Genomic DNA, 26,304 nt, shown 5'->3' with positions numbered 1-26,304 from the left:
CCAGCCCCAGACTTTTGCCAATCTTTGTATGCCTTATTGTTCTCAGAGAGAGGACTATCTGTACACATTTTTATCATGCATATGGATCTGCACAGCTATCGCCTCAACCATAATAAGGATGGTCCCATCAACACAAAAATCTCCTGTGTCCCTTTCTAGTCACTCCCTCCCCACCCACCCTGACCACTCTACAGCTGTTCTCAGGAGAATGTTAAGAATAGTTTTTTTTTTTCCCACTCAGCACAATGTCTTTAAGAAGTATCCACTTGGTAAATATATCAATAGCTATTCCTCTTTTCTGTTTGTGCTAGCTGTGTTTCATGGTATGGACGTATCACATTTTCCTTACCAATGTCTGAAGAAAAGAGCATCTGGGTTGTCGCCAACTTAGATCTATTCCAACTAAAGCTGATATGAGCAATCATGTACAGGCCTGTGTATGAGCATAACTTTTTATATCTCTAGGATAAACACGCAGGAGTTCAACGGCTGCGTCACAGCAGGTATATGCTTAACTTTATGAGATGCTGCCAGGCCTGCAGGCAGAGCTGATGGGCCACCCTACCATCCCATCAGCAATCCGGGAGAACTCAATAATTCCTAAAACCTAGTAACTTCATGAGGACGTGGCTTACTTGGTAGAGCACTTGCCCAGTGAGCATAACACCCTGAGTTCTATCTTTAGTACCACGGAAACAGGGCATGTTGGGACAAATGTGTGATCCCAGCACTTGGGAGGCAGCAAAAGACCAGAAGTTTAAGGCCATCCTTTACTACACAGGAGCTTGAAGCCAGCCTGAAATATGTGAATATTTCAAAGCAACAATAAAACCTTCATTAGAAAACGGTCACTTAGCCGGGCATGGTGGCTCATGCCTTTAATCCCAGCACTCGGGAGGCAGAGGCAGGTGGATCGCTGTGAGTTCGAGGCCAGCTTGGTCTACAAAGTGAGTCCAGGACAGTCAAGGATACATAGAGAAACCCTGTCTCAAAAAACAAAAAAACAAACAAACAACAACAACAAGAAAAGAAAACGGTCACTTTATAATTGAAAAATAAAACTATTTTGAATGCTGTATATCTAAAGTTCCTGTAATATTCTTATGAAGCTGGTATATATGGTAAAAATAAGAGGAAACCACTAGTCCTAAAGCATGCAAACAGTCAACAAAAAAGACTAGATCCATTGTATGTGTGTGTGTGTGTGTGTGTTTTAAAAATGGGGTCTCACCATGTAGCCCTGGCTATCCTGGTACTCACTATGTAAACTAGGCTAGCCTTGAACTCAAAGATCTGTCTGTCTTTGCCTCTCAAGTGCTGGGATTAAAACTGTGCATCAATCACCACACTTGGCTCATAATTTGATTTTTTAAAAATATGATTCTTGAAGTATGTAATAACTCTTACATCTTATGATGAGCACTGAAGACCACACATGGATCACTAGCAACACACACATTATTAGCTAAAAGACCAAGAAATGGTGTATCATTCCCTAAATAATTCATAGGTTTTATCTGAGACTTAGGGCTATACGACCAGCTTTGAAGAAGAAAACTAGAGTTCTTAATCTGGAAAAGTCCAACATGTGGTTTAGTTCTTTGTGACTTAGGTTTAGCTACAGAAATGTTGGCCCCTTTCAATCGTGGAAAATCCATTTCGACACTGGCTCTTGGCCATTAACCTAGTTATTTTAGTTGAACTACAAGTTATTTTTAAGCAGAAGGACAAAAAGCAACACTGCCTTTGTACTGTGAAATCTGCACAACGCTACAGGAGCAGCAGCAGCCGGCGCGCTTTTGTGTTGACTGGGTCCTGTGTCTTAGGAAGGCACTCATCGGGTCAAAGGCTAAGGCGGTGTGGCCAGGTTTCCTAAGACCAAAGCTATGGCACTGACTACAACTGGAGGGTTTTTAGCAGGAAAGATCAACTCCATTTTCAAGTTTAGAGGAAAAAACAGAAGACTTAAGACATCAGTGTATTAAAGTAATTAGAAAAGATAGAAATGGGCCAAGAAACACTGAACACTACTTTTATTTTTTAAAAAAATCTCCGCATGTATCCACCAGTTACTCCTTGCCAATCAGTATAATTCATCAAATCAGTTTCCACTAGGATGTTTCTTTTCCATTCAGAAAGTATAGTTACCACCTACAGTTACCAAATAAATTCTAGGCTACTCTACCGGCAGTGTAATTCCACTTGTGACAAATCTGATGTGAAGAGGGTTTGGTTCTATACACAAAACTCAATAGCTCTGGAGAAAGAGTGGTTGGCAGTCTGAGATAAACTGCAGTGAGAGTACACACCTGCAGCCCCAGCCACTCGGGAGGCTGAGGCAGGAAGATTGTAAGTAGGAGGTCAGCCTGAGCTACACAGGGAGTTCAAGGACACCCTGTGCAACTTGGCAAGACTATATCTCAAAATAAGAAAAATTGTGGGGCAGTAAGAATGCACACGCCTCTAATCCTAGCACCTGTGAGGCAGAGGCAGGTAGATCTCTGAGTTTGAGGCCAGCCTGGTCTATAGGGTGAGTTTTAGGACAGCCAGGGCTGCACAGAGAAACCGTGTCTCAGAGGGGGGGGAAAGTTTCTAAGGCTGTTCTCTACATAACTATGGGCAAATTGTTTGCTATTTCAGTACTTTGTCTTTTGCAGTTAAAAATGTATTGTTTACAGAAGATAATCTTTAAGTGATTTACAAATCTCTAAGTAAATGCCAAGTTCCACAGCTGTACATTTTCTGTTATTTTATACAGTTCTTTGTATGAATCGAGACAGATTTTAAAGTTGGGTGGCAAGAGCATTTGTAACAAGAGTTAACTGAGGATATTCTCAGACAGGCTGCATTTGACGAAAGCTTTGCTTTCTCCTTCCTTGAGTGTTGCTGGGAGCTGCTGTTCCTGTCCTAAGCTTGCCAATATTTGATTGCCTCCTCAACCTTGGGGAAAGAATTAGTAAGCAAATTTGGCAAAGAGACAACTGCTTGAGGGCCAACAGATGGCCACAAGAGTCATATTGTTCGTGTCCGTCATGGACGTGGGGCACAAGCCTAGTCAAGGAAACTTGGGTAACTGAGATGGGGCTTTTTGAGGCATTAAACTAGACCAGAAATACTTATTTGTGCCAGCTGTGGTGATACATGCCAATAATCCCAACACTTAGGAAGCTGAGGCAGGAGGATTGAGAGATGGAAGCCAAGGCAGACTACTACATAGCAAGACCCTGTTTCAAAAAGCAAAATAAACAAAAACTTTACTCAAATATGTAAACTCAAAAATGTTCCCTGTTAGCCGGACGTGGTGGTGCATGCCTTTAATCCCAGCACTCGAGAGGCAGAGGCAGGAGGATCGCTGTGAGTTTGAGGCCAGTCTGGTCTACAAAGCGAGTCCAGGACAGCCAAGGCTACAAAGAGAAACCCTGTCTTGAAAAACCAAAAAAGAAAAAAAATGTTCCCTGTTGCTGGGCAGCGGCATACACCTTTACTCAGAGCACTTGCGAGGCAGAGGAAAGCAGGGTTCTGTGAGTTCCAGGCCAGCCTGGTCTACAAGAGTTTCAGGCCAACCAAGACTGTTACACAGAGGAAACCCCGTCTCAAAATCAAAGCAAAACAAAAGCTCCCTGTCAAAGAAGAGTAACATTTTGGCTCCCACAAATCTGTGCTATGATATTATCTATTATATTATCTATCAAATGGCATTACTTACCTTTTGTATTATCTATAATTTGTAACGTGCAATCATAAGAGCAATGGGACGGCAAGTGTAGGGGACAAGGCACACTTTGAATAATTGGGTGAATAGCATCACCTCTCTGAGCTTTAGGCTGCTTTACAAAATGGAAGTAGTGACGCTTTTTATTTCCTAAGAAGTATGAAGACTGAATGTAATAATCTAATGTTATGGAGCACTGACTTACTGTTTTATTACAGACCTATTTTTGCAGTCCTGTGATCAAAGCCAGAACCTTGCTCATGCTAGTCAAACCCTCCGCCACTAAGCACCACCCCCAGATCTAGGGAGCACTTACGCACTCTTCATAATACCTGATGCCTGGTACACCCTGAACCAATTGTAATTAATATTACAAGAGCAGAGCTCTAAAGTATTGGTTGATCTTCAAACACAGTCCTGTTTACTCAGGAATATCTTGGTAACGTGGAAACAAACATATCAGCTCTCCTGCCTCAAACTGTCGTTACCAGGATGAGAGAGGTCACAACCACAAAATATCTAGAGAGGGGCCAACCACAGAAAGTTAAGGGTGTTCTTATCTGCTTTATTCAGCCGAGAGGCTTTGATTCTCTTATTACTTGTTTTCATTTGAAGTAGCTGCTAATACTCATGGAGCCACGTTCCTAGCTCTATAGCCAACATTCGACTTGGATTTTATTTGATCCCAACCTCTTGGTTATTAGTTACTCCATTTGCTTATGAGATTTAGGAACTCTGAGGTATAACATCTTAAACCTTGGTAAACATTCAATGGGCAGCCAGAGGGCTCACTACCAACTTTCGCACTCACTCTGGTTCCTCAATAGTTCCTTCAAATGAGTTGTGAAACACACTGGGATAAAAATGCTTTCATGTCAGGAAACTGCATTATCAGGTATTATGGAAATAGCTACAGTATTTTTTTTTTTTATTTTCTTAGACTTTTACTACTCTCTCTTTTTTTTTTTTTAACTGTAATTCACCTTTTTGTTAGTTTCTTTCTGTTTTTTTTTTTTTTCAAGACAGGGTTTCTCTGTGCAGCCTTGGTTGTTCTAGACTCAGTTTGTAGACCAGGCTGGCCTCGAACTCACAGTGATCGACCTGCCTCTGCCTCCCGGGAGTTCTGGGATCAAAGGTGTTCACCACCACCAGCTTATAATTAACGTTCTAATAGCATCATTATCCATACTCATTCTTGAGTTATTTCTAATCTCCTACTTTTGTTTCCCATTTAAGAACAAAACAAAACAAGAAAACAAAAAGAGCCAGCAGGACAGCTAAGTTGGTAGAGGTGTTTGCTGTCAAGCTCACTGACTGACCAGAGTTTGTGCTACAGAATTCATATGGTTGAAAGAGAAAACAGAATCTTCTAAGTTGCTCTAACATCACACATGTACACACAAATACATGTTTTTTTGTTTCAGGCTTTTCTTTTTTAAAAAATAATTTTTAAAAAAAGGTATAAAAGAGAGGCTGTAATCCCAGCACTCTAGGAGGCAGAAGCAGGTAGACCACCACCCACTATCACACTTTGTACTTTTTTGCCTTTGTTTTGATTTGTTTTTTGAGACAGGGTTTCTCGTTCTGTAGATCAGGCTGTCCTCAAATTTAGACAACTGCCTGCCTCAGCCTCCCAAGGGCTGGGATTAAAGGCGTATGCCACCACTGCCTGGCTAACATTTTGTATTTTTTAGTGGACACACATACAAATGTAAACATGCTTATTACATAAAACATTGTATTTTGTCCATCTGTTTCTCCACTGTGTGGCAAACTGATTCTTATAGCTTGTCCTACCGCCAGTCATGCGGTATTAAACTGTATGCCTCCTACACACAGAGGTAAGAATTTATCCAAAAACAGAATTTCTGGGACACAGTGTGCGTGCTGGATTTAATTACCCATACCACCAAACTGGAAGAAAGTGGCCGCAGCAATTTATAACCCCATAACTGCTACACAAAAATACCATTTTAGTACATCTTTGCCAATATTTTCGATTATTATACCGTTTGTCTGCTTGATAGGTAACGGGCAAGCCCTCTATAGAAGTACCAAAAGCTGTTTTGAATTTCAGTATTAAAAGTCTATATATCTGGTGGCTCAGGTTATATCTCAGGGGAGTGCTTGTCTCATATGCATGAGGTTTTGGGTGATCCCCAGCACCCAAAAGTGAAAACAAAAACAAAAGGCAAAGCCCTCCAGGACTACACATCTAAAATCTATCTGTTTAGAAGATGAGACACAATATAAAGTAGATCCCAGTAAAAATGTAATGGGTTTGTCTCCACTTCTCGTGTTTGATTTTTGTGTTTTGGCAGCAGGGTGTGAGAAAGAGATACTTCAAACCAGGCCATTGCCTGCAACTGAGGCCCCACACTCCACCCCATCCACCGTGTTCCGGGCCCTTGATAAGCTGCACGTCTCAAAGAGCCACATCCATTCCTCCATGGGGAGTATTACTCGCTCCTCCCAACTGAAGGCTCTGCTCTGGACACCAGGCCCAAGGGGCTTGACTCACCTCGTAGACACCTACCCTGACCCTCTTCTTCCCTCGGGCAGCGGCGACTGCAGCCTCCCTGTCTCCTTTGCTTTTGCTGTGTTCCGGTGTTTGCTGTTACCTTACATGGTATTACCTATTTACTCCCTGTCACCTTATTTGAAAGCACGTGTCAAGGACCTGAGTTTAACCCCCACGGCACTGCTATCACCAGGAACAGGAGCTGTGCCAACCTTCAGTGTCCCACAGGGAATGAGGTGGCAGTTTTTGGAAGTCGGTATTATGGCGATGTGTGTGTTCAGGCTGCCTTGCTGCTTGCTGTCCCTCCAGCTCCACAGGTACATCTGAACACACAGCTACAGACACAATGGCCCAGTGGGCCAATTAGCCATGAAGATCAAGCATGAGGTAATGGGGCCACTGCCTGCAACTTCATTAACTCAAAAGTAAAAGCTTCACTAGAGAATCATAAATGCTACAAGGCTCTGCCCTCTGTCTACTAAGGTTTAACAGGCTTGCAAAATCTGAAAATACCAGTTATCCTTGTGAATTTTGCTCCCAAACCCTGTGTCCTTCCTAGCTGTCATTTATTATCCACACAGCAATGTGCCTCTTTTAAAAAGAGCACCTTACTAGAAACCATTCAAATGTCATCAGCTAGTGAATAGAAAAACAAAACGTGTTATATTCATACAATGAAAAATTGGCTATTAAAAAGGCATCAAGTGAGACTCAAGCTCCAACATGGGTGAATTCTACTATGCTCAGTAAAGAAGCCAGTCTCAGAAGACCACATATTGAGCTGGAGAGGTAGCTCTGTGGTATATTAGTTTTCCATTCAGTGGAGGAATAGTTGGACAAAATACAATGTTTTATATGACAATATGTATACATTTGTATGTGTGTCCATTAAAACATGCAAAATGTCAGCCAGGCAGTAGTGGCCTTTAATCCCCGCAGGTGGATTTTGAGTTTGAAGCCAGCCTAATCTACAGAGTGAGAAACCCTGTCTCAAAAAATCAAACTAGAGCTGGGCGTGGTGGCGCATGCCTGCAATCCCAGCACTAGGGAGGCAGAGGCAGGGGGATCGCTGTGAGTTCAGGCTACACAGAGAAACCCTATCTCGAAAAAACAAAAACAAACAACAACAACAACAACAACAAAACCAAACCAACCAATCAACCAACAAAAAAACAAAAAAAAGGCAAAAAAAAAAAAAAAGTACAAAATGTGACTGTGAGTGGTGGTAGCACTGTGAAGTGCTGGAAGGTGACACAGCCCCCAAGTATCACAGGGACACCTCAGTTTTGTTAAGGCCTTTCAGCTGATTATATGACACCAGAAATAAAAAGAGGAGGAGGCGGGGGCATTGGCATTTATATGGAATAACCAGAGATGGAGACTCCATATGAAGTAAAGACAGTTGGCTTTTTGTTACGTTGAGATGGGTCTCACTACACAGCCCAGGTTAGCTTGGCTCTCATCATGTCAGCCACGATGGCCTCAAACTCACAATCCTCCTCTCTTAGCACCCACATGGTGGAGAGCAAGAAATGATCCTGAAAGCCGTCCCCTGACTTCCATATACACATCATGGCATATATTACTCCCTTGATAAGCAGATGTTATAAACAAAAGAAATCGACAGCTTAAAAAACGTAATATCACTTTGACTGGTAAAGATTCACTCTACATCGTTAATGCTACGGGATGGGACAATGCATTTGCTTATTCCTTGGTTGTGGCTAAACAGTTTACACATAGATAGATGATCCAGCTGCTGTGCGCCCGCACATGCACAGACACACACGCACAGACACACACAGACACACACAGACACACACACACACACACACACACACACACACACACACACATTCCATGCATATAGAAGCCAGAGAACAACCTAATGCATTCCTTAGGTGCTGTTCACCTCATTCATTCATTCATTCATTCATTCATTCATTCATTCATTCTGTCACTAGCTGGGGGCTCATGATTAAGCTGGACAGGTGGCCAGAGAGCCCCCAAGATCTTTCTGTCTCCGATTCCCCAGTGCTGGGATTAAAGGCATGCACCACCACGTCCGGCTGGATTTTTTTCTTTTAATGTGTGTTCTGGGGATTAAACCTAGATTTTCACGCTTGCCTACTGAGCTATTTCCACAGTTCAAGTCAGATGCCTCAAGATGAGGTCACCCATTGTCATTAGAGAACACGGGTTCAGGATGAGCAGAAAGTATCCTTGGCCTTTACGCCCGTGTCTCTGTCTGTAGCAATTGCCTCTCCCAGGGTAAAAAAAAAAATCAATTGTCCCATTAGCAGAAAATGATAACACATCCATTTTGAGACAGATCTGCTGGATTAGCATCTGTCTTCCTAGCTATGGGTGGAGAAGGTGTTTGGCAAACATTTGTTTCCAAGAAAATTTAACCTTACTGTGTCCTTCTATAAAAAGAATTTCCATAGGAAATACCCAGACCAGAGAAAACCCTCCATTGATCATTCATTATGACTTCAACAGCATTTCCCCTTCTTCCGTAAGGCAAGTTTTGGTTACACAGAATTATTTCTGCAAAAGTAGTCCTTTAGGGTACAAAGCTCATGTAGAAAGGCCTGTAGGCTCACTTGGATCTGTCCCTAGCCACGCGGCCTGATTGACACGAAGCTACTGGGGCAGTGAAGCCCAGGGACAGCCCTCTATTGCAGAGGACTATTCTTGGGACAATCAAGGGAGCACCTTGTCCTGATAATCAATCAAGGAGTCAGAAGCCAATATGACCACCCACAATACAAGGTTTATGTTGTCAGGTGCGGTCCAGTTTCTATGAACGTCTGTCTATTCTACTGTCAAAAGAAATCTTGGGGGTGGGTATATAGTTTAGTTGGCAGAGTGCTTGCATACCACGCCTTGTTCGTCCCCAGCACTGCATAAAACAGGTACAGTGGCTAGGCCTGGAATTCCAGCACTTGGGAAGGGTAGGCAGGAAGATCAGGAATTCAAGGCGAGCCTCTGCTACAAGAGGTCAGCCTGGCCTACCACCCCATCAAACAAACAAGAAAGAAACAGATTGCTGTGAGGCATCCCCTGCTCCCTACTTGTTTAGGCAGCAAGGTCTTGCCAGGAGCTAAAGTATAGCAAAACCAAACGAAAAGGGTCCTCTCCCACAGAGGTAGGAGACTGCCCTGCAATTGTTCCTACCTTTTGAGTAAAATTTTCAAGGCTGCCAAAAAAAAAAAAATTATTTTCCAGAGCATTCAAATCAGCATGTTAATATATAAAATCTATGTTCTCAATTATTAAAAAAAAAAAAAACACACACACACACACGGGGGGTATGTGGAGGTGTGCATCTATTATTCTGGCACTCAGGAAGCAAGAGAATCACGGCAAATTCACCAGCTGTATGGACTACATAGTGTGAGTTCCAGGAGCGAGGGCTACATAGTAAGACCTTGTCCAAAAGAAGTACATAAGCAGGCCGCTGAGACGGCCGAGCAGGTAAAGGTGCTTAGCTGCAGGCCTGATGACCTGAGCTTGATCTCTGGGACTCACATGGTACACGCAGAGAACCAAGTCCCAGAAGTTGTCCTCTGATACACATACACGCACATGCGTATGTGTGCCTTAACACACAAAGTAGCATGCTTCCGTTCACACACGATTTAAATAATAAAAAAAAGGAGAGCAACAACAAAAACAAACAAATGAAAACACGGAAGAATACAGTTAGGTGCACTGCCTATAATGACAACTCTCGGGAGACAACTGAGAGTTCAATTCTGGGCCAGTGAGGCACTGTCCCCAAAACAAAAATTAAATAACCAAAGTAACTCGAGGAGGCGTGCATAGGTATCCTGACTTCATAGCCATCTGAGAAGTAAAACCAAGAATTAAAAAGTGATTGATAGCTCGTTTGATGACTAGAAAATTGCATTCTACTATAAACATTCGAGTTTAACATTTGTGTCAGGGAAGAATTATTCTAAGCCTCTTTCCCAGTGGTTCAAGTACAGGAGATTATACCAAATTTTAGTTTAGAAGATTCTATAATGCTAGGTAGCCGCATATAGCTATATAACTGTAACTGTATATTTGGCCCACCAGACACTCCAGAATTTTAGACTATGAACTTCAGAGAGAATGAAAGTATCTATGACTAAAACCAAAACTGCTCAGAATTCCAACTACAACAGTAGGGGCTCCATTATGGCTTGATTTGTAGCTCTTTGCCTTGTTTGAAAGATTGAGCGCGCAAATAAATCTTCCTAGTCTTAAGTACAGTATCAGTTATATAACTTTAAATGTGAAAGTAACATTTCAACCAGAATCTGAATATGCGCCTTTCCTTCTGGTATTTTCCAGAAATAAAAATAAATATGAGAATAAGTGGATCGTGGCAAGAACTGGAAAATATGTATACATAAATTTCATTCTACAAACTCCATAAAGTCCTCCCACTATGATAGTTAAAACAACATTAAAAAAAAAAAAACTAGCCAGGCGTGGTGGCGCACTACTATAATCCCAGTGCTCCGGAGGCAGAGGCAGGAGGATCTCCGTGAGTTCAAGGCCAGCCTGGCCTACAAAGCAAGTGTAGGACAGCCAGGGCTGTTACACAGAGAAACCCAGTCTCAAAAAACCTAAAAATCAAAGCAAAACAAAGCAAAACAACAACAAACCCTAGACACTGTGCATCCTTTATTAGAAGCCCGCATCAAGGCTGGCCCTTCCCTAGGGCCATTCATCTACAGAGATGAATGAAAGGGAGATCCAGTTGCATGGCCAAATAAGGGAAAGAGTGTAAAAAACACCAAGGCAATCCAAATGAAGATGGAGAAAAGCGAAAATGCAAATATTGGGTTGAAGGACAGCTCAGAAGGTAAACTTAACTCGTGGTGCAAGAAAGAAGACCTGAGTTTGAACCCCACTGGTTGTGCGGTGCAGGCATCTGTAACCGCAGTGTACTCCTACGGGGAGACAGGATGTAGAGACAGGAGAATTCCCTGAAGCGTCCAGGCCAACTAGCCTAGAAAACCTGTCCCAAACAAGGTGAAAGATCAGGACAGACATGGGAGGTTGTAATCTGATCTCCGTATGTTTTCTGTGGCAGGCACACAACAGCACTCATTCACATGTTACACGCACATGCATGCATGCACACGCACACAAACATTTGAAATGCATATTGCTTTAAAATATAATTTTGTCACAGAAAAGGCATACATGGGGCCAGTGAGATGGTCTAGCAAGCAAAGGGGCTTGCCACTAAGCCTGGCAACCCGAATTTGATTCGTGGGACCCACGGCTGGAAGGAGAGGACCAACTCCAGAATAACCCAAATAACATCTCAAAGGCGTCTTACACATTGCCTTTTTTGTTTTGTTTTGGTTTGGTTTTTTCCCCCCACAGAAACATGGTCTCTCTGTGTAGCCTCGGCTGTCCTGGAATCGATTTGTAGACCAGGCTGGCCTCACAGAGATTTGCCTGCCTCTGCCTCCTGAGTGCTGGGATTAAAGGCGTGGGCCACCATGCCCAGTACAAATTGCCTTTAAAAAAAAAAAAACACTCTCAAACATAATTTCTGTTTGTCTAATGTTGAAACAAAACAAAGTTTAAAGAAATGACGAGACAAACAAGGCCTGGGGCTAAGCCTGGGATCCTAGCTACTCAGGGCAATTTAGTAAGAAAGAAAAGTAAACAAAAGAAAATGTTAAAAAGCTAGGCATAGTGGCCCATGCCTTTAATCCCAGCACTCGGGAGGCACAGACAGGGGGATCTTTGTGAGTTCAAGACCATCTTGGGCCTACAAAGAAATCTAGGACAGCCAGGGCTGTTACACAGAGTAACCCTGTCTTGAAAAACCTAACAAAAAGAAAAAATAAACCCTTAAAAAAAAAAGAAAGAAAGAAAAGAAAAGGGAGAGGAAAAAGAGGGTTAGAAGCAGTAGAACATCTACAAGTATGACTTGGTAGTAAAAATTGCCTAGCGTGCTGTTTTATCCATAGTACTGCAAAAACGAAAAGGAAGAAAACAAACAAACAAACAAACAAACAAACAAACAAAACAAACCCAAAAACAAAACAAAAAAAACAAAAAAAAAAGAAAGAAAGAAAAGTTAAAAAAAAAAAAGATAAACGAACAAGAAAGGCAACACCACTCTAGGTCAGGTCAAGGAAACAGTCGATGGCGCTGGGCAGGCCAAGGCTGAGGGCAAAGGCTGGAAGTGTGAAACTTTGGAATGTTGTCCTGTCTCTAGCTATACAGACCCTTCTGCTTTATTCTCCACGGTGGTTTCTGGTGGCGACCACAGGGCCTGGGCACAGCTAGCTGTGGTACGTCAGAAAACAGCTGAAGCAATCATGGATGCTTGCGGTAAGGTTGGTAGATGCTTAACAGATAACAGGGGTTTGAAACTAGGTTGTTGTTATTATTGCCACTTTCTTAGTCCCCTTGCTTAATGAGCAGGTAACAATTTTAGTTGTGAGAACGTGATGAGTACCAATTGTGTTTACCTTATTCACACGTGTGTGTGTGAGCAGGTTCGTGTGCCTGTACGCATGTGGAGGCCGGAGGAGGATGGGGTATCTTGTTCTATCACTGTCCTCTCTCTTCCCTGGAGACAAGGCCTCTCCTAATACCTGGAGCGAGGCTAGTGGCCAGCAGTTCCTGCCATCTTCCTGCCTCTACCCTGCACAGTGCTGCTGTCATAGGCAAGCCTGTGGCCATGCCCAGGGTTTTATATGGGATCTGAATTAGAACTCAGGTCCCTATGCTTTCACTCCAGGAGTCAGTCTCTGACAAGCATCTGAAAGTGACAGGACTGTTGCCTGTAACTTTCTTAGTAAGTCACGGGCCCAGCTCTGTACTTAAGAGTGGTGGACCTGTCCCGGGGGTATACTCTCATCAGATGAACTTCCCCATACCTTTCACAGGTTATCACTAGAATCTGACCTGGACACAACTGAACCTAGAAAGAGAGCAACTGCTGGCAACAGGGAAAACATTAAAACAGTATCAAGAACTGTACTTTGAATGTTTTCAATTTAATTTCTGTAGTTTCAGATTAGTAAGCATTTCAAATGCATCTCAATAATGTGAATCTTCAGAGAAAATCTTAAGACTTGACCTTTAAAGGTAAATTTGCAAAACAGGTAGCAAGTACCAAGTTTGACCTCAGTTCCAATATATTTAATTGAAATGGAATCTATATATCCATTTCTGCTTTTTTTTGGTAATACATAAAAATAACCATTTCAGGGACAAGGAGATGGTTCAGTGGGAAAAGGCCCTGCCTTCAAGCCTGTTAACCCTAACCCAAGCCAAAGTCAATCCCTGCAACCCACATGGTACAAGAACCAATTACCACAAGTTATCCTGACCTCCACACCTGTGCTATCACACAGACACGCACACACATCACACACACACACACACACACAGAGACACACATCACTCACGCATGCATACACGCGCGCTTTAAAAAGTAAATGTTTCACACAAAAATTGTAAATACTCCAGAAGGTAAGGAGTGTAGAAAGGTCAAGCTTCCCTCTTGCTGTTCTCCACTTAACTGGTTTTTAAGATTTTATTTTTGCAGCCGAGCGTGGTGGCACACACCTGTAATCCCAGCACTCGGGAGGCAGAGGCAGGCGGATCGCTGTGAGTTCAAGGCCAGCCTAGTCTACAAAGTGAGTCCAGGATGGCCAAGGCTACACAGAGAAACCCTGTCTCGAAAAAAAAATTTTTTTATTTTTAGCCAGTGCAGTGGCGCACCCCTGTAATCTCAGCACTTTGTGGGGCAGAGGCAGGTGGGTCTCTGTGAGCAAGTCTAGGACAGTCAAGACTACACTGAGAAACTCTGACTTGGGGGAGTGGGAGAAAAAGAAGAAGAACAGCAAAATTATTCTTTTGTTTTTCTTTGTAGATCAGGCTGGCCTCGAACTCTCAGTGATCCATTTGCCTCTGCCTCCCCGAGTGCTAGGATTAAAGGTGTATGCCACCATGCCCAGCCAGATTTTTATTTTTAAAAAGTGTGTGTGTGTGTGTGTGTGTGTGTGTGTGTGTGCACGTGTGCGCGCGTGCATAGGTGTACATGTGAGTGCAGTGAGCATGGAGGCCAGAAGAGTCTGTTGGCTCCAGGAATCACAGGCAATGTGTCTGGGTGGTGGGGACCTAAACTAAAGGCCACTGTAAGGACAGTAATGCTATTATCTGCTCAGCCATCTCTCCAGCTCTTGCTACCAAGTTTTATAGCTTCAGGACTTTCAATCTCCAAAGCACCAAATAAATAAAGCAGTTGAAGCAACAAACTGGAGGGCATCTCAACCTCCTGCTGTTACACGGGCCAAATGTGCAGCTCTCTAGGCTTTTAACAACCCTTTAGACCTCTATTTTACTCCTTGTTTTGGGAACACACTGGCAACATTTTTTTCCTGTAGAAAGAGAGAGAGAAAACTGCAACATTTTATCTCATCTACACTTGTCTCACTCTTATCTACAGTAAGAGTTACAACCAGTGACTAACCAGAAAGAGAATTAAAGTAGAGAAACAGAAAATATTGAATTAAGGCTGCTGAAAATAAGAACAGAGGCATACAGGTCTGAATATTCACAGTGCCATGTGATTACTTTGTAAACACCCATAAGTTCCAAATTATAAATTACACTAATAGTGGTAGACCTGAAATCTTGGGCATTCTAGATGGTGTCCGTATTCTATACATTGTTGATAGATATGTTTTTCTATGATAAACACATAAAATCTCTCTCTCTCTGGATTAAAAAAAAAAAGAATTTAAAAATAGCTCTATAACTGGCTGGAGTTCAGGGTAAGGTGCACAATGCATATTACAGCATTATTCGGTACATATTTTCTTTAAATGCGGCAGCCCTTGGACTCACAGCTCCCTTCTGGGAATTGAACTTTTGGAAATCAACCTGAATTGGGGACAAAGCTTTTATCTGCAGGCGCGCCCATTGCAGTGTCTTAATAGCAACATCCTGGCAATGATCTATATCTAACAACAGGGCTGAATCAATAAATGATGATGAAGAATTTTAGAATATTGTGGAGTCATCAAAATGATGAAGCACCAAATACTGACTGACATGGAATTATGTTCTGGAAAGAGTTGACTACAGCAGTCAGTGTTATCTATGCATTATTATAAGATTCAGAATGACTTTTTTTTTTTTTTTTTTAGAATTTTTATAGAAATTTTGGAAATATTTTGCTATCAGAGAAAACCAATCTTAAAAACACTCTAAGATTAACTTGACAAATACATACAAATGTGGGAAATGGGGAAAAGTATACCTTTTTGGACTTGTTCTCAAACATATACAATTATAATGCTACCAGGATAAAGACGCCAATTAAAAAGAACTAAAGGCGGTGGTGGCGCACGCCTTTAATCCCAGCACTCAGGGAGGCAGAGGCAGGCGGATCACTGTGAGTTCGAGGCCAGCCTGGTCTACAATGTGAGTCCAGGACAGCCAAGGCTACACAGAGAAACCCTGTCTCGAAAAACAAAAAACAAACTAAAAAAAAAAAAAAAGACATTTCTGGCCAGATGTAGTGGCACATGTCTTTAATCTATGAGTCTGAATTCTAGACCAGCCTAGAATTTACATAGTGAGACCTCGTTTCAAGAACAGGTCAAACAACAACAACAAAACCATGGACACAAGCACACATACACACACACCAAACAAACAAAACATTTTCTGGACCACAGAGATGTTTTAATTGATATAGAACCCTCCAGCAAGCATGAGGACCTGAGTTGGGATCCTTAGTGCCTTGTAAACATCAACTTTGGCAGCAGCCATGTCTGTAATCCCAGCTCAGGGGGTGGAGACCCAGGCACAAGAGCATCCCTAGAGCACATCGGTCAGCTAGGCTAACATGATCAAAAAGCTCCATGTTTAGTGAGAGACCCTGTCTAAAAACACAGTGATGAGTAATTGGCGATGACACCTGATGTTGACATCTGGCCTCCAAATACGTATGTATACATCCATACAAATATGTATATACATGCCCTCACACACAGAGAATATCAATCAGATAGACAGAGACACAAAACATTTCCTTTAGCAGATATCAGTCCTGAAATTTCTGGATTAAACTGTAACTCACTAAAACTTCTTTTTAAAAAGTAGCTCATGCCAGGTGGTGGTGGCGGCGCACGCCTTTAATCCCAGCACTCGGGAGGCAGAGGATGGTGGATCTCCGTGAGTTGGAGGCAAGCCTGGTCTACAAAGTTAGTCCAGGCAACCAGGACTACACAGAGAAACCCTGTCTCAAAAAACAAAAAACTAGCTTACTGTATCCATACCAATAAAGTCTATATATATCCAAGAAAAGTTACATAGAAAGAGAAAGGTACTTTCATTAATATTCAATTAGGAAGAAAATCCAATTGACTAACTCTGCATTTTATTTTAAGCATTCCAGTGTATTTAAATAGAACTCATCTAGGTCTTGGACATCTTTTCCACAATAAAACTCTTTAATATGTTCAGTTACGACAGTGTAGAGACTAATAAAGTTAGTGCTTTACTATAGTGAAAACCGTAACAATACAGCCCAAGACACACAATCCCTGGGTCCTGATTCTGTCTCTGACAAAGTGTCCCCCTACCAGATTCATGAGGCTGTAGGTATCGCACAGAGAAACATCATCAGCAAGTCTGGGACAAGCATTGGGTTTTTGTTGTTGTTGTTGTTTTGGTTTTTCGAGACAAGGTTTCTCTGTGTAGCCCTGGCTGTCCTGGACTCACTTTGTAGACCAGGCTGGCCTCCAACTCACAGCAATCCACCTGCCTCTGCCTCCCAAGTGCTGGGATTAAAAGTGTGCGCCACCACGCCCGGCTGGGACAAACATTCTGAATGTCAAATTTTCACTTACACATAACTACTGGAGAGCAAAAATGAACAGCGAAGACCAACAACATCAATTTTGGGCAAGGCTACAGAGTTACTGGCACTCTCATAGGCTGCCTGGAGGGAAATTGGAGGCAGGCAACCAGTACAACCACTGTGGAAAACCGCTCAGCATTTCCTACTAAATCTCAAGATCCAAATGTGTTACACTTAGGGTAGTTCTATGTGCATACCCAAGACACGCAAGGGCCGTTGACTTTCAGACATGTGCCAGAGTGTTATAAGGCATCACTTGTGACAGCCTGGAGAAGCATGAAAACAGCCCACATGTCCAGGACATATCCTGATGGTAAAATATCAATCAGCAACAAGAATGAATCATGACAATTATTCTACCAACATGGATGAATTTGATAACCACCCTGGGTAAAAGGCAAATGAAACAGCAAATACCATTAGAGGTTAAGAGTGCCTACCCATGCTGGTACAGTGACTGGAGGGTGGCACAAAGGCAGATGACAGGGGCTTTGTCATAGTCTACTTCTTGATCTGGGTGCTCGTCACACAGTGTTTAGTTTGTGACAATGTAGTGAGCCACGTGCACTAAAGCACGTCTATCTTTACATAAAGTGTAATTCAATAAAAAGTTTTACAAATAAACGTATTTGCCTGTGTCACAAGTTAAGTCAAGGTCGGTGCAGCTTTTGTGACAGTTTTTACTTTGTATCTATAGAATAAACATCCACATGGAATGTCAGAGGGGGAAAAAAAATAAGACCTTTCAATTCCACACACACTAGGTTTCCTTTGCAGGTCTGCGCAAGGCCAGACTTCATGTTAAGTACTGAAAAATGCCTCAGATATAAGCTTAATAAGCCACGTAAACCTCACAGAGAGAGGGCGCCAGTGCTCTAAGTGGGCCCAACTTCCCTCATTTCACAATGAAGGGTGCGACACAGGCAAGTTACCATAGTTGTAGAACTCCTTAGCAACAAAAACGTGTTTTGATAGCAAACAGCAAACTATTATTTGTTTGCCTTATATTTTTATTTTACTAAACAAAAAGCTAAACTACTGACTGGGCTGTTCCCGTTCGTACTCAAAACCTGGCAACTCTTTCTGTTGTTCCCTGGCACGGGGTTCTTGCACCCCATTTTTAGTCACTGGACAGCTAAGAGCACATTGTCTACACTTATGCAAATCTCATTTTCTCTTCAGGATACCTGAAGGAAGAAGAGTTATAGGAAAAGATAGAATTGCCAAATAGTGTACAGAGCTACAGAAATCAATATACGAAATGTGCCTCAGAGAGCAGTCTTTGTTGTTTTACTTTTTTTTGGAGACAAGGTTTCTCTGTGTACCCTTGGCTGTCCTAGACTCGCTTAGTAGACCAGGCTGGCCTCGAACTTACAGCGATCCACCTGCCTCTGCCTCCCAAGTGCTGGGATTAAAGGTGTGTGCCATCACACCCGGCTCTGTTTTTACTTTTTAAAAAAGGTACTGATTTTTTAAAAACAGTTTATTTTTATTTACGTGATATGTGTGTGTGTTAATGTGTGTGTGTGCGCACGTGTATGTGTGAGGGTGTGTGCCATGTGTATGCAGGTACCCAAAGAGGCCAGAAGCGGACATGTGATCCCTCTGAGCTGGAGTTGCAGGCAGTTGCGAGCACTTAACACACGTGCTGGGATGCAAACTCAGGTCCCTCTGGAAGAGCAGTTGACGCTTCTAACAGCTGAACCAACTCTCCAACACTTGCTTTTTTACTTTTCTCAGATAGCATCTTACTCTGTGGCGGAGGCTGCTCTTAACTCACAGGTGTTCTCCAGCCTGAGCCTCCCAGTACACTCCTCAGGAAAGGTTCTTATAAAGGCATTTTAAAGCTTTCCACGCCAAACTTGTCTATCCACTCCAGAAAGCAGACCCTTTCACTTGCACAACCCCCATTAAACTCAAACTGAGAAAGCAAACAAGGAAACACATGCCCTGATGATGGCTTGCTCTACGCAGTAAAAGAACAAAAGCATCTCAGTTTCTTCCTGCCTTCCTTTCTTCCTTCCTTTCATTTTTAGTTTTATCCTTTTTTATTTTTGGAGACAGGGTTTCTCTGTGTAACCTTGGCTATCCTGGACTTTCTTTGTAGACCACCAGGCTGGCCTCGAACTCACAGAGATCCACCTGCCTCTGCCTCCCTGAGTGCTGGGATAAGGGCGTGAGACACCGCGCCCGGCTCCTTCTTAGGGGTTTGTTCAAAATATGTCCACGATGATGAATTTCCAGAAAAGGGGGGCAAATTTCAGTGATATTTTAGATCACCAAAGTATGAAAATGTATTTGGTGCATATATTTGTTGGTCACCAGAAACTGAATCACTATCCAGAGGCGCTGGGAGTAAATGGCTGAAGCCAGATCTCAGTTCTTCAATTTAAAAATGGTTGGTGCTAAAGATGGCGGTGGCGGCTCTTGCAGAGAAGCGGGGCTCAACCCTCAGCACCCACAAGGCAGCTCAGAACTGCCTGTAACTCCAGTTCCAGAGGATCTAACACCTCTTCTATCCTCTCCGGACACCAGGTATGCAGGTGGTGCACATATATACATGTAAGTAAACACATAAAATAAAATTTTAAATAAAAATTTTAAAAAATGGTAATAAATGCAAAATCCACATCTACCTTTAGGGGGTAGATGTAGCATTAAAATGACAGGAAATATTCTATGAAAACATCAAGGGAGAGAGCCAGAGATCTGAACACAGGATTAAACACTTAAGTTGATTTAATGTGCATTGGTTCAACAAATACACCTTCAAACCAGGAACTGTTCTAGGTGCTTGAAATACAACAATACAAAGCTGTTTACCTTGTACGGCTCACATTCCCGTTGGGGAGGAAAGAGAGACGAACAAACATAACGAATAAACATGGCACACAGCATATCTTACAGCTGTAAATTTTATGGGGGGAAAAGGTAAAGTAGTTTAAGGTGGGGTTGGGAGCTTGGTAAGGCTAACATTTACCGACTGACTGTTTTATATGAAGCATTTTGTTGTATTATTTTCCCCTTGAAACAGAGTCTAACTGTGTAGCCCTGGGTTGCCTGAACTCACTTTACAGACCACGCTGGCCTCGAACTCACAGAGATCCACCTGCATCCCTCTGTCTCCTGAGTGCTGGGGTTAATGGTGTGTACCACCATGCCCTACACGACTCTTTTTAAAACTAAATTTGGGGTTTGGGAAATGACTCAGTGGGGAAGTGTTGTTGTTGTTGTTGTTGTTGTTGTTGTTGTTGTTGTTGTTTTTTAATTTTTTATTTAATTTTAATGTGCCCTAGTATGAGAGTGTCAGATCTTGGAGTTACAGACAGTTGTGAGCTGCCATGTGGGTGCTGGGTATTGAACCCAGGTCCTTTGGAAGAGCAGGCAATGCTCTTAACCACTGAGCCATCTCTCCAGTCCCCCCCCCCTTTTTTTTTTGCATAAGTCTAAGAAGTTTAGTATAGACCTCCAGCAACAGCGTAAAAACTCAGAGGAGGCAATGTGTACCTGAAATGCCAGCACTGGTGAAGCAAGCACAGGTGTCTGTTTGGGGCTCAGTAGCCAGCCAGTTTAGCTAGTAGGGGGAACTTCTAAGTTCAGTGAGAGTTCATGTCTCAAAAATAAGGTGGAAAGTGATTGAGAAAGACATGATGTAGACCTCTGTTCTCCACTACACACACACACACACACACCACTCTAAATTGTTCCTTGGTACCACATATAATTTTGTAAAGACTGAAAAGGATAGCTTTTGAAACTACAATTGGTACTAAATGCGTGTTCTTCCTCCATGGATGCTAGGAACAGAATCGGAGTCCTCTGGAAGAGCAGTAAATGCTGAGCCATCTCTCCAGCTTCTGTGTATTTTTTTTCTCTAAGGGTGTGTGTGTGTGTGTGTGTGTGTGTGCTGTACCTTAGTTCTTTAACAGGATGAGTCTTACTGTGTTGGTGGCAATGGATGAAGATGGTGTCTGCATCGCCTTCTGTCTTTCCTTTGTGAGTGTCCTTTCCTCCCTTCGCTCATTATAAGATTCACACAGGTAGGATGTCCCTGAGGTACCACATCCGGTCTGCCTCAGTTTCCTAAAGACGTTAAGGTTCTAACTGCTAGGAAGGTGGTGGTTCCTCTTAGGCAAAGTTGTTTGAACTTTATTTCACCCTCATTCACTAAAGTGTGCATTCATCAGAAAACCGTGCAAAATCATAAAACAGCTTTTGAGGGCAAATTAGGGGCACACTGTAGACTAAGCATGGGAAGGAGATTGGGGTTTTTGGCTAAACTGAAATTATCAGCAGAACTTCATATTTCAGTGCTCGTTATCATGCTATTTGTTAGCATGGATGTCTAGTAGTCATTTGTCTAAGTACATTTTTTTAAAAAACTAAGCCAATGTGATGTGATATATATGTGTATGTGTGTGATATCTGACACTGCATAGAAGATCACGCTACTTAACCAACCTCCCATTGCTATAAAGAATTTATTCCTGTATTTAAAAGATATTTGAGTATTAAACACACACACACAACTAAAACCCAGACAGGCAAGACGTTAAATCTCATTTGCAGGTGGCCTCTGTAATCGTACCTGCTTAGGCTGTGTTTCTATTAGTAAAATATTGTAGACGGCTAGGTAACACAAAGAGAAATCTGTTTTTAAAAGACCGCCATTCACCAACATTGCCAGTAGAATTTTCGCAATATTGAACTTAAATTGTTTCTAGTCTTGATTATAATAAAAGGCCTTTCAGGCTTCCAATCTCCCTGAAAATGCAACGTTTAACTGTGCACGTCCTTAGAGGCAAACCATGGGCTAACAGCCTTCACTTTGTTTTATACATATAGAACCTTCTGTCTGGTGTTGTGATTTTTTTTTTTAATCCCATTATCTCCACATTTAAAAAGAAAAGAAAAGAAAACCTGATCCTAAAATACTAACAAGGAAATGCTGGTTAAATTCAATTGACACTTAGCAAGCTTTTGAAATGTTTTCAACACCTGGGAATGGAAACCAATAAAGCACTGGTCTCTGATCGTCAACCTATTATGAACTTTCCAAATTGAAAATGAGCCAGAGCGGTGGTGTACGCTTTCAATCCCAGCCCTGGGGAGGCTGAGGCAGAAAGATCATGAGTCTGAGTCCACCCTAGGCTAAATAGTGAGTTCAGAGGGAGGCTGGGTTAGATTACATATACAAGAGTGTCTCAGAAAAGAAAAACAAAACAGAGCCGGACCTGGCGGCACACGCCTTTAATCCCAGCAGAGGCAGGCAGATCTCTGTGAGTTCCAGGCCAGCTTGGTCTACAGAGTGAGTTCCAGGACAGCCAAGGCTACACAGAGAAACTCTGTCACCAAAAAGAAAGAAAGAAACAAAGAACAAAACAAACAAAAAAACCAGCCAGGAGTGGCAGCTCTTTAACCCCAACACTTAGGAGGACGCAGAGAAATGTAGACCTCTGAATCTTAGGCCAACCTGGTTTACATATCAAGTTGCAAGCCAGTTTGGGCTAAGTAGTGAGACCCTGTCTTTAAATAAATAAGAAAAACAAAGCATTCTAAGAAAGACTTACTATGCCTTATGTCCAAAATATGCATAACCAAAACAATAAAATCAATTTTCCTCTTGCCCCAAGTCTGTGTATAAAAAGACACGCCAAGGTGGTTAGTATCTGTGGTACTGTAATTTGCTTGCACACACCCCAACCAAAGATTTCTCAGTCAAAAGTGAGAAAAAGCAGTTTACCCAGAACATCTGATTGCTTGTCTCCACTTACTTTCTTTCCAGACTAGCAAGATAAACAATCAGTGTGTTTGAGAAACGTCAGTGCTCCTGTGTTTTCTACCTAAGCAGATACTCCAATTCCATACAAACTACAATAAATAACCTACACTCCTCAGCTATGGTTTCTCCTTAACTATAATCTGAGTAACTTGTCTCCCCCAAGGCTAAGAGTTAAGAGTCAGCAGCCTACGCCTCCAATTTTACCACCGTCAGATCATTTAAGTACGAACAATCTCACTCGAAACATAAGGCTTTAAACATTCAAATTTCTGACATTTTGAAAATTGCAACTCATTAAGGAAACACACCAAGAGGAACAGGCTTTTGTCACAGTTGCAAGCCTCCAAAATAATAACAATAAGGTCTACTTTGTTTATCTAGAAAATGTAATTTATGTTAAGTGTTATAGTACACAAATGGGGGTGTGGCTAAATTTGGAGCATCAGTGGATTCTGAAAATATCTTTATGTTGTTTTAAAATTATTTTCCACTCTACTCCTTTTACTCTTCCTCTCTCTGTCTCTGTCTCTCTCTCTCTGAGGTACCCCAACCCCCTTTTCTTCTCCCCCCCCCCCGCCATGCTCATTTAATAAACACTTCTATAACATTTAAAAATATATGATTTTCCAGCAAGTCAACAAACCCCTCTGATTTCAGGAACTTGCAAATCTAGAAACTCAGTTTTAGGGATTAAAAAAAAAAATCTACAGAAATGACCAAAGAGTGTGATTTAACCATGACTACAAGTAAATTTAGAGAACTTTAAATCATGGAGGCTGGGGGTAGTGTGTGTGTGTGTGTGTGTGTGTGCCTAAGTGGAATTAAAACAAAAGTTGTTTTGTATTCTATTAATAGCAGATGATTAAACGCATATCTTATTTCAAATGGAATTCATTTATAAGTACTTAAACTTACTAAACTGGCCACTAATCCCATGTCTGTTTCTGGAAAAATTCTCTCACATAACATGCAAGTTAAGCGACCAATCACCACTCGTTCTGTCAGCTTAGGTCAATTCTTATTAAAATCTCAGTGCTCTCTGACTCAAATAACTTCCCCAAATCACTGAGGCAGAAAAAAGCCAAACGCGGACTAACGTGCTTAAATACACTGTATAGACGTATAAAAGTGTCAAAACGGTAACAGCAGACAACAACACAATAACCAAAAGAAAAACCAAATTGAATTTAAAAGCTGCTTGTATGAAACAGTCCGAGAGGGGGACGGCTTTTCAAGTCTTCCCAAGAGCAGACTCGCTGGCAGCCTAGAAAATTCCCTGAGCCCAGGGCGCCAGGTGAGCCTGGCGACGGATTCCTAATTACGGAGGAGTTTCTTCTCTACATTCTTGTGCGCTTTCTTTTCTCGAAGGAAACTCTTAGTTTGTCTCAGTCTCTCTCTCTCTCTCTCTCTCTCTCTCTCTCTCTCTCTCTCTCTCTCTCTCTCTCTCCCCCTCTCTCTCTCTCTCCTCTCCCCCCCCCCCTCCTCTCCCCTCTCCTCCCTCCTCCCCTCTCCTCTCCTCTCCCTCTCCTCTCTCCTCTCTCCCCCCCCCCCCCCCGGATCTGGGAAGGGTTTAGCCCCAGCGGTCACACCAGCACAGCCACCGATCACTAAGAGAAGTTGTGGGGAGGACAAGGACCTCGGGGACCCCACAGACTGTCGTACACGTCTCCAATCCCCTTCCCCCAACACGGGAAATGTGGGCTCCCTGGGAATCTCCGAGGGTCCAGGGGGAGGGGAGACCCTTCCCATGTAAAGTCCCCCACTTTATCTCAAAAGGGAAAAAGAATCTCTACCTACCCGCCGTGGCGACAGTGGTCAGCTGCTTAGCAGGGCTCACCACGTTCCTTGGCCTGGAACCCCGGAGTCCCCAAGTCTCTGAGCCTCCCAGCCTCCGCCCTCAGCCTCCGAACCCCGACCCCACAGGGTCCTGGACCTCCCTTCTCCGGTCCCGAGCTCCGCCAAGTCCCACACTTACCCGGTACGTGTTCTCCGTGAGCCGGTTCACCTCCTCTGGCCCCCGAGACATGGCTGCAGCCTCCGGGAGGGCGAGCGCGGGAGGACGCGGCGGGGCCTCGTGGCCGCCGGACTCCGGGCGGCGGGAGCGCCTAAGACTTGCGACTGAGTGGCCCTCGAGAGTCGGCTGCCGCCGCAGCCGTCAGCGAGAGAGAGCCAGTGCGCGTCTCTGCTGCCAAAACGTCAAAACTTTGTTCTGCCGGGATCTGTGAGGGAGCTGGGAGGTAAACGCAGCCTGACGCGGCTGGGACTAGCAGAGGGACGGGCAGCCCCACCTGAGACGGGCGGAGTGGGAGGAGCTGACCGGCCAGAGGGCGGGGCAGCCCCACCTGAGGTGGGCGTGGTCTGTGCAGTGTAAGTTGGAGTGGGCGGGGCGGTCTCCGTAGAGGCAACTGCGGGGGGACTGGGAGGAGACTTGTTGAGCTAGGTGGGCGTGGCCTAGAGGCTTGCAAAGCGGAGCAGAAGCCCGCCAGTTTGCAGGACTGATTGGCCCCAGCTGAGGCGGTGGAGGAAGGGGTGGGGGACTGAGGGGCCAACGGAAGGGAGAAACCAAGGGGAGTAGACGCGCCCCTACCCGAGCCTGAAATGGCCTGTTGGGCGTGGCCTAGATGGCGGATGGGCGTGGCCGAAACAAGCCGGGACGGAGTGGACGTAGCAACCCTAGCAGAGGCCGCCAGAGTGGCCGGGCAGAGTTGAGCCCATAGGCGTAGTCTAGCCGACTGATGGGCGGTGCTGAAGCGAGGATGGAATGGGTTGGGCCGCCCCAGCTGAGACTAGCAAGGAAGGGAAGGGTCGTGCTCCTAGTAGGCGTGGCCAAGCAACCTGAGGGGGCGAGGCTGAAAGGGTACAAGGCGAGGTGGGTAAAGTGCAGCCTAGAAGACTCCAGGGGCATCAACGGGATTTAAGCTCGTGGGTCCAATAGGCCAGGCCATCTCACCTAAGGCTTAGGGGAGTGGGGGTTGGCTTCGGTGCGCCCTTTCCCGGCCTTCCCGCAATTCCAGCCACTCTCCTACCCTCACCCTTGCAGTGCCTTTCAGAGCAGAACCTGGACCTAGGTCATGTAGGTCTCTGGTCTTGTGTCCATCACAAGGTGCTGACCCTGAAAGCTCGAGGCCCACGTTCTGCAAGCGAATCCTCTAAGCTTTTGAGTGGCTTTCAGAAGAGGGTGTTTCACATATCGCATACATATCGACTTCCCTCATCGACTTCTCTCTGCTCACCTCCAAGTTCCACAGGGCACAGCTTCTCGTGGATGGAGGAAAAGGGTTGCCACCTGCAACTTTGGAAGCTCCAGGTGTGTCAAAAACGTAACCAACGCCAAGATCCGATTACTGGAATAACGAAACATAAAGAATAACTCAAGGGCTGGA

The 26,304-nt window shown here is 43.6% G+C and overlaps 1 protein-coding gene across 1 annotated transcript in view; it reads right to left on the bottom strand.

The window, feature by feature from the left end:
- The window catches only part of Baiap2l1 (BAR/IMD domain containing adaptor protein 2 like 1), a 94,656-nt gene extending 69,558 nt beyond the window's left edge, over window positions 1-25,098 (bottom strand). The window contains exon 1 of the mRNA XM_051162977.1: window positions 24,897-25,098. Within this exon, the coding sequence (XP_051018934.1) occupies window positions 24,897-24,947 (51 nt within the window). The 5' untranslated portion in view covers window positions 24,948-25,098. The remainder of the gene's footprint in view (window positions 1-24,896) is intronic.
- Between the last annotated feature and the right edge of the window lie 1,206 nt (window positions 25,099-26,304).

Source organism: Acomys russatus, chromosome 19, assembly GCF_903995435.1.
Source record: "Acomys russatus chromosome 19, mAcoRus1.1, whole genome shotgun sequence".
Lineage (NCBI taxonomy): Eukaryota > Metazoa > Chordata > Mammalia > Rodentia > Muridae > Acomys > Acomys russatus.
Note: the sequence above shows the minus strand (reverse complement) of the source record. Positions and strands in the feature narration are given on the sequence as shown.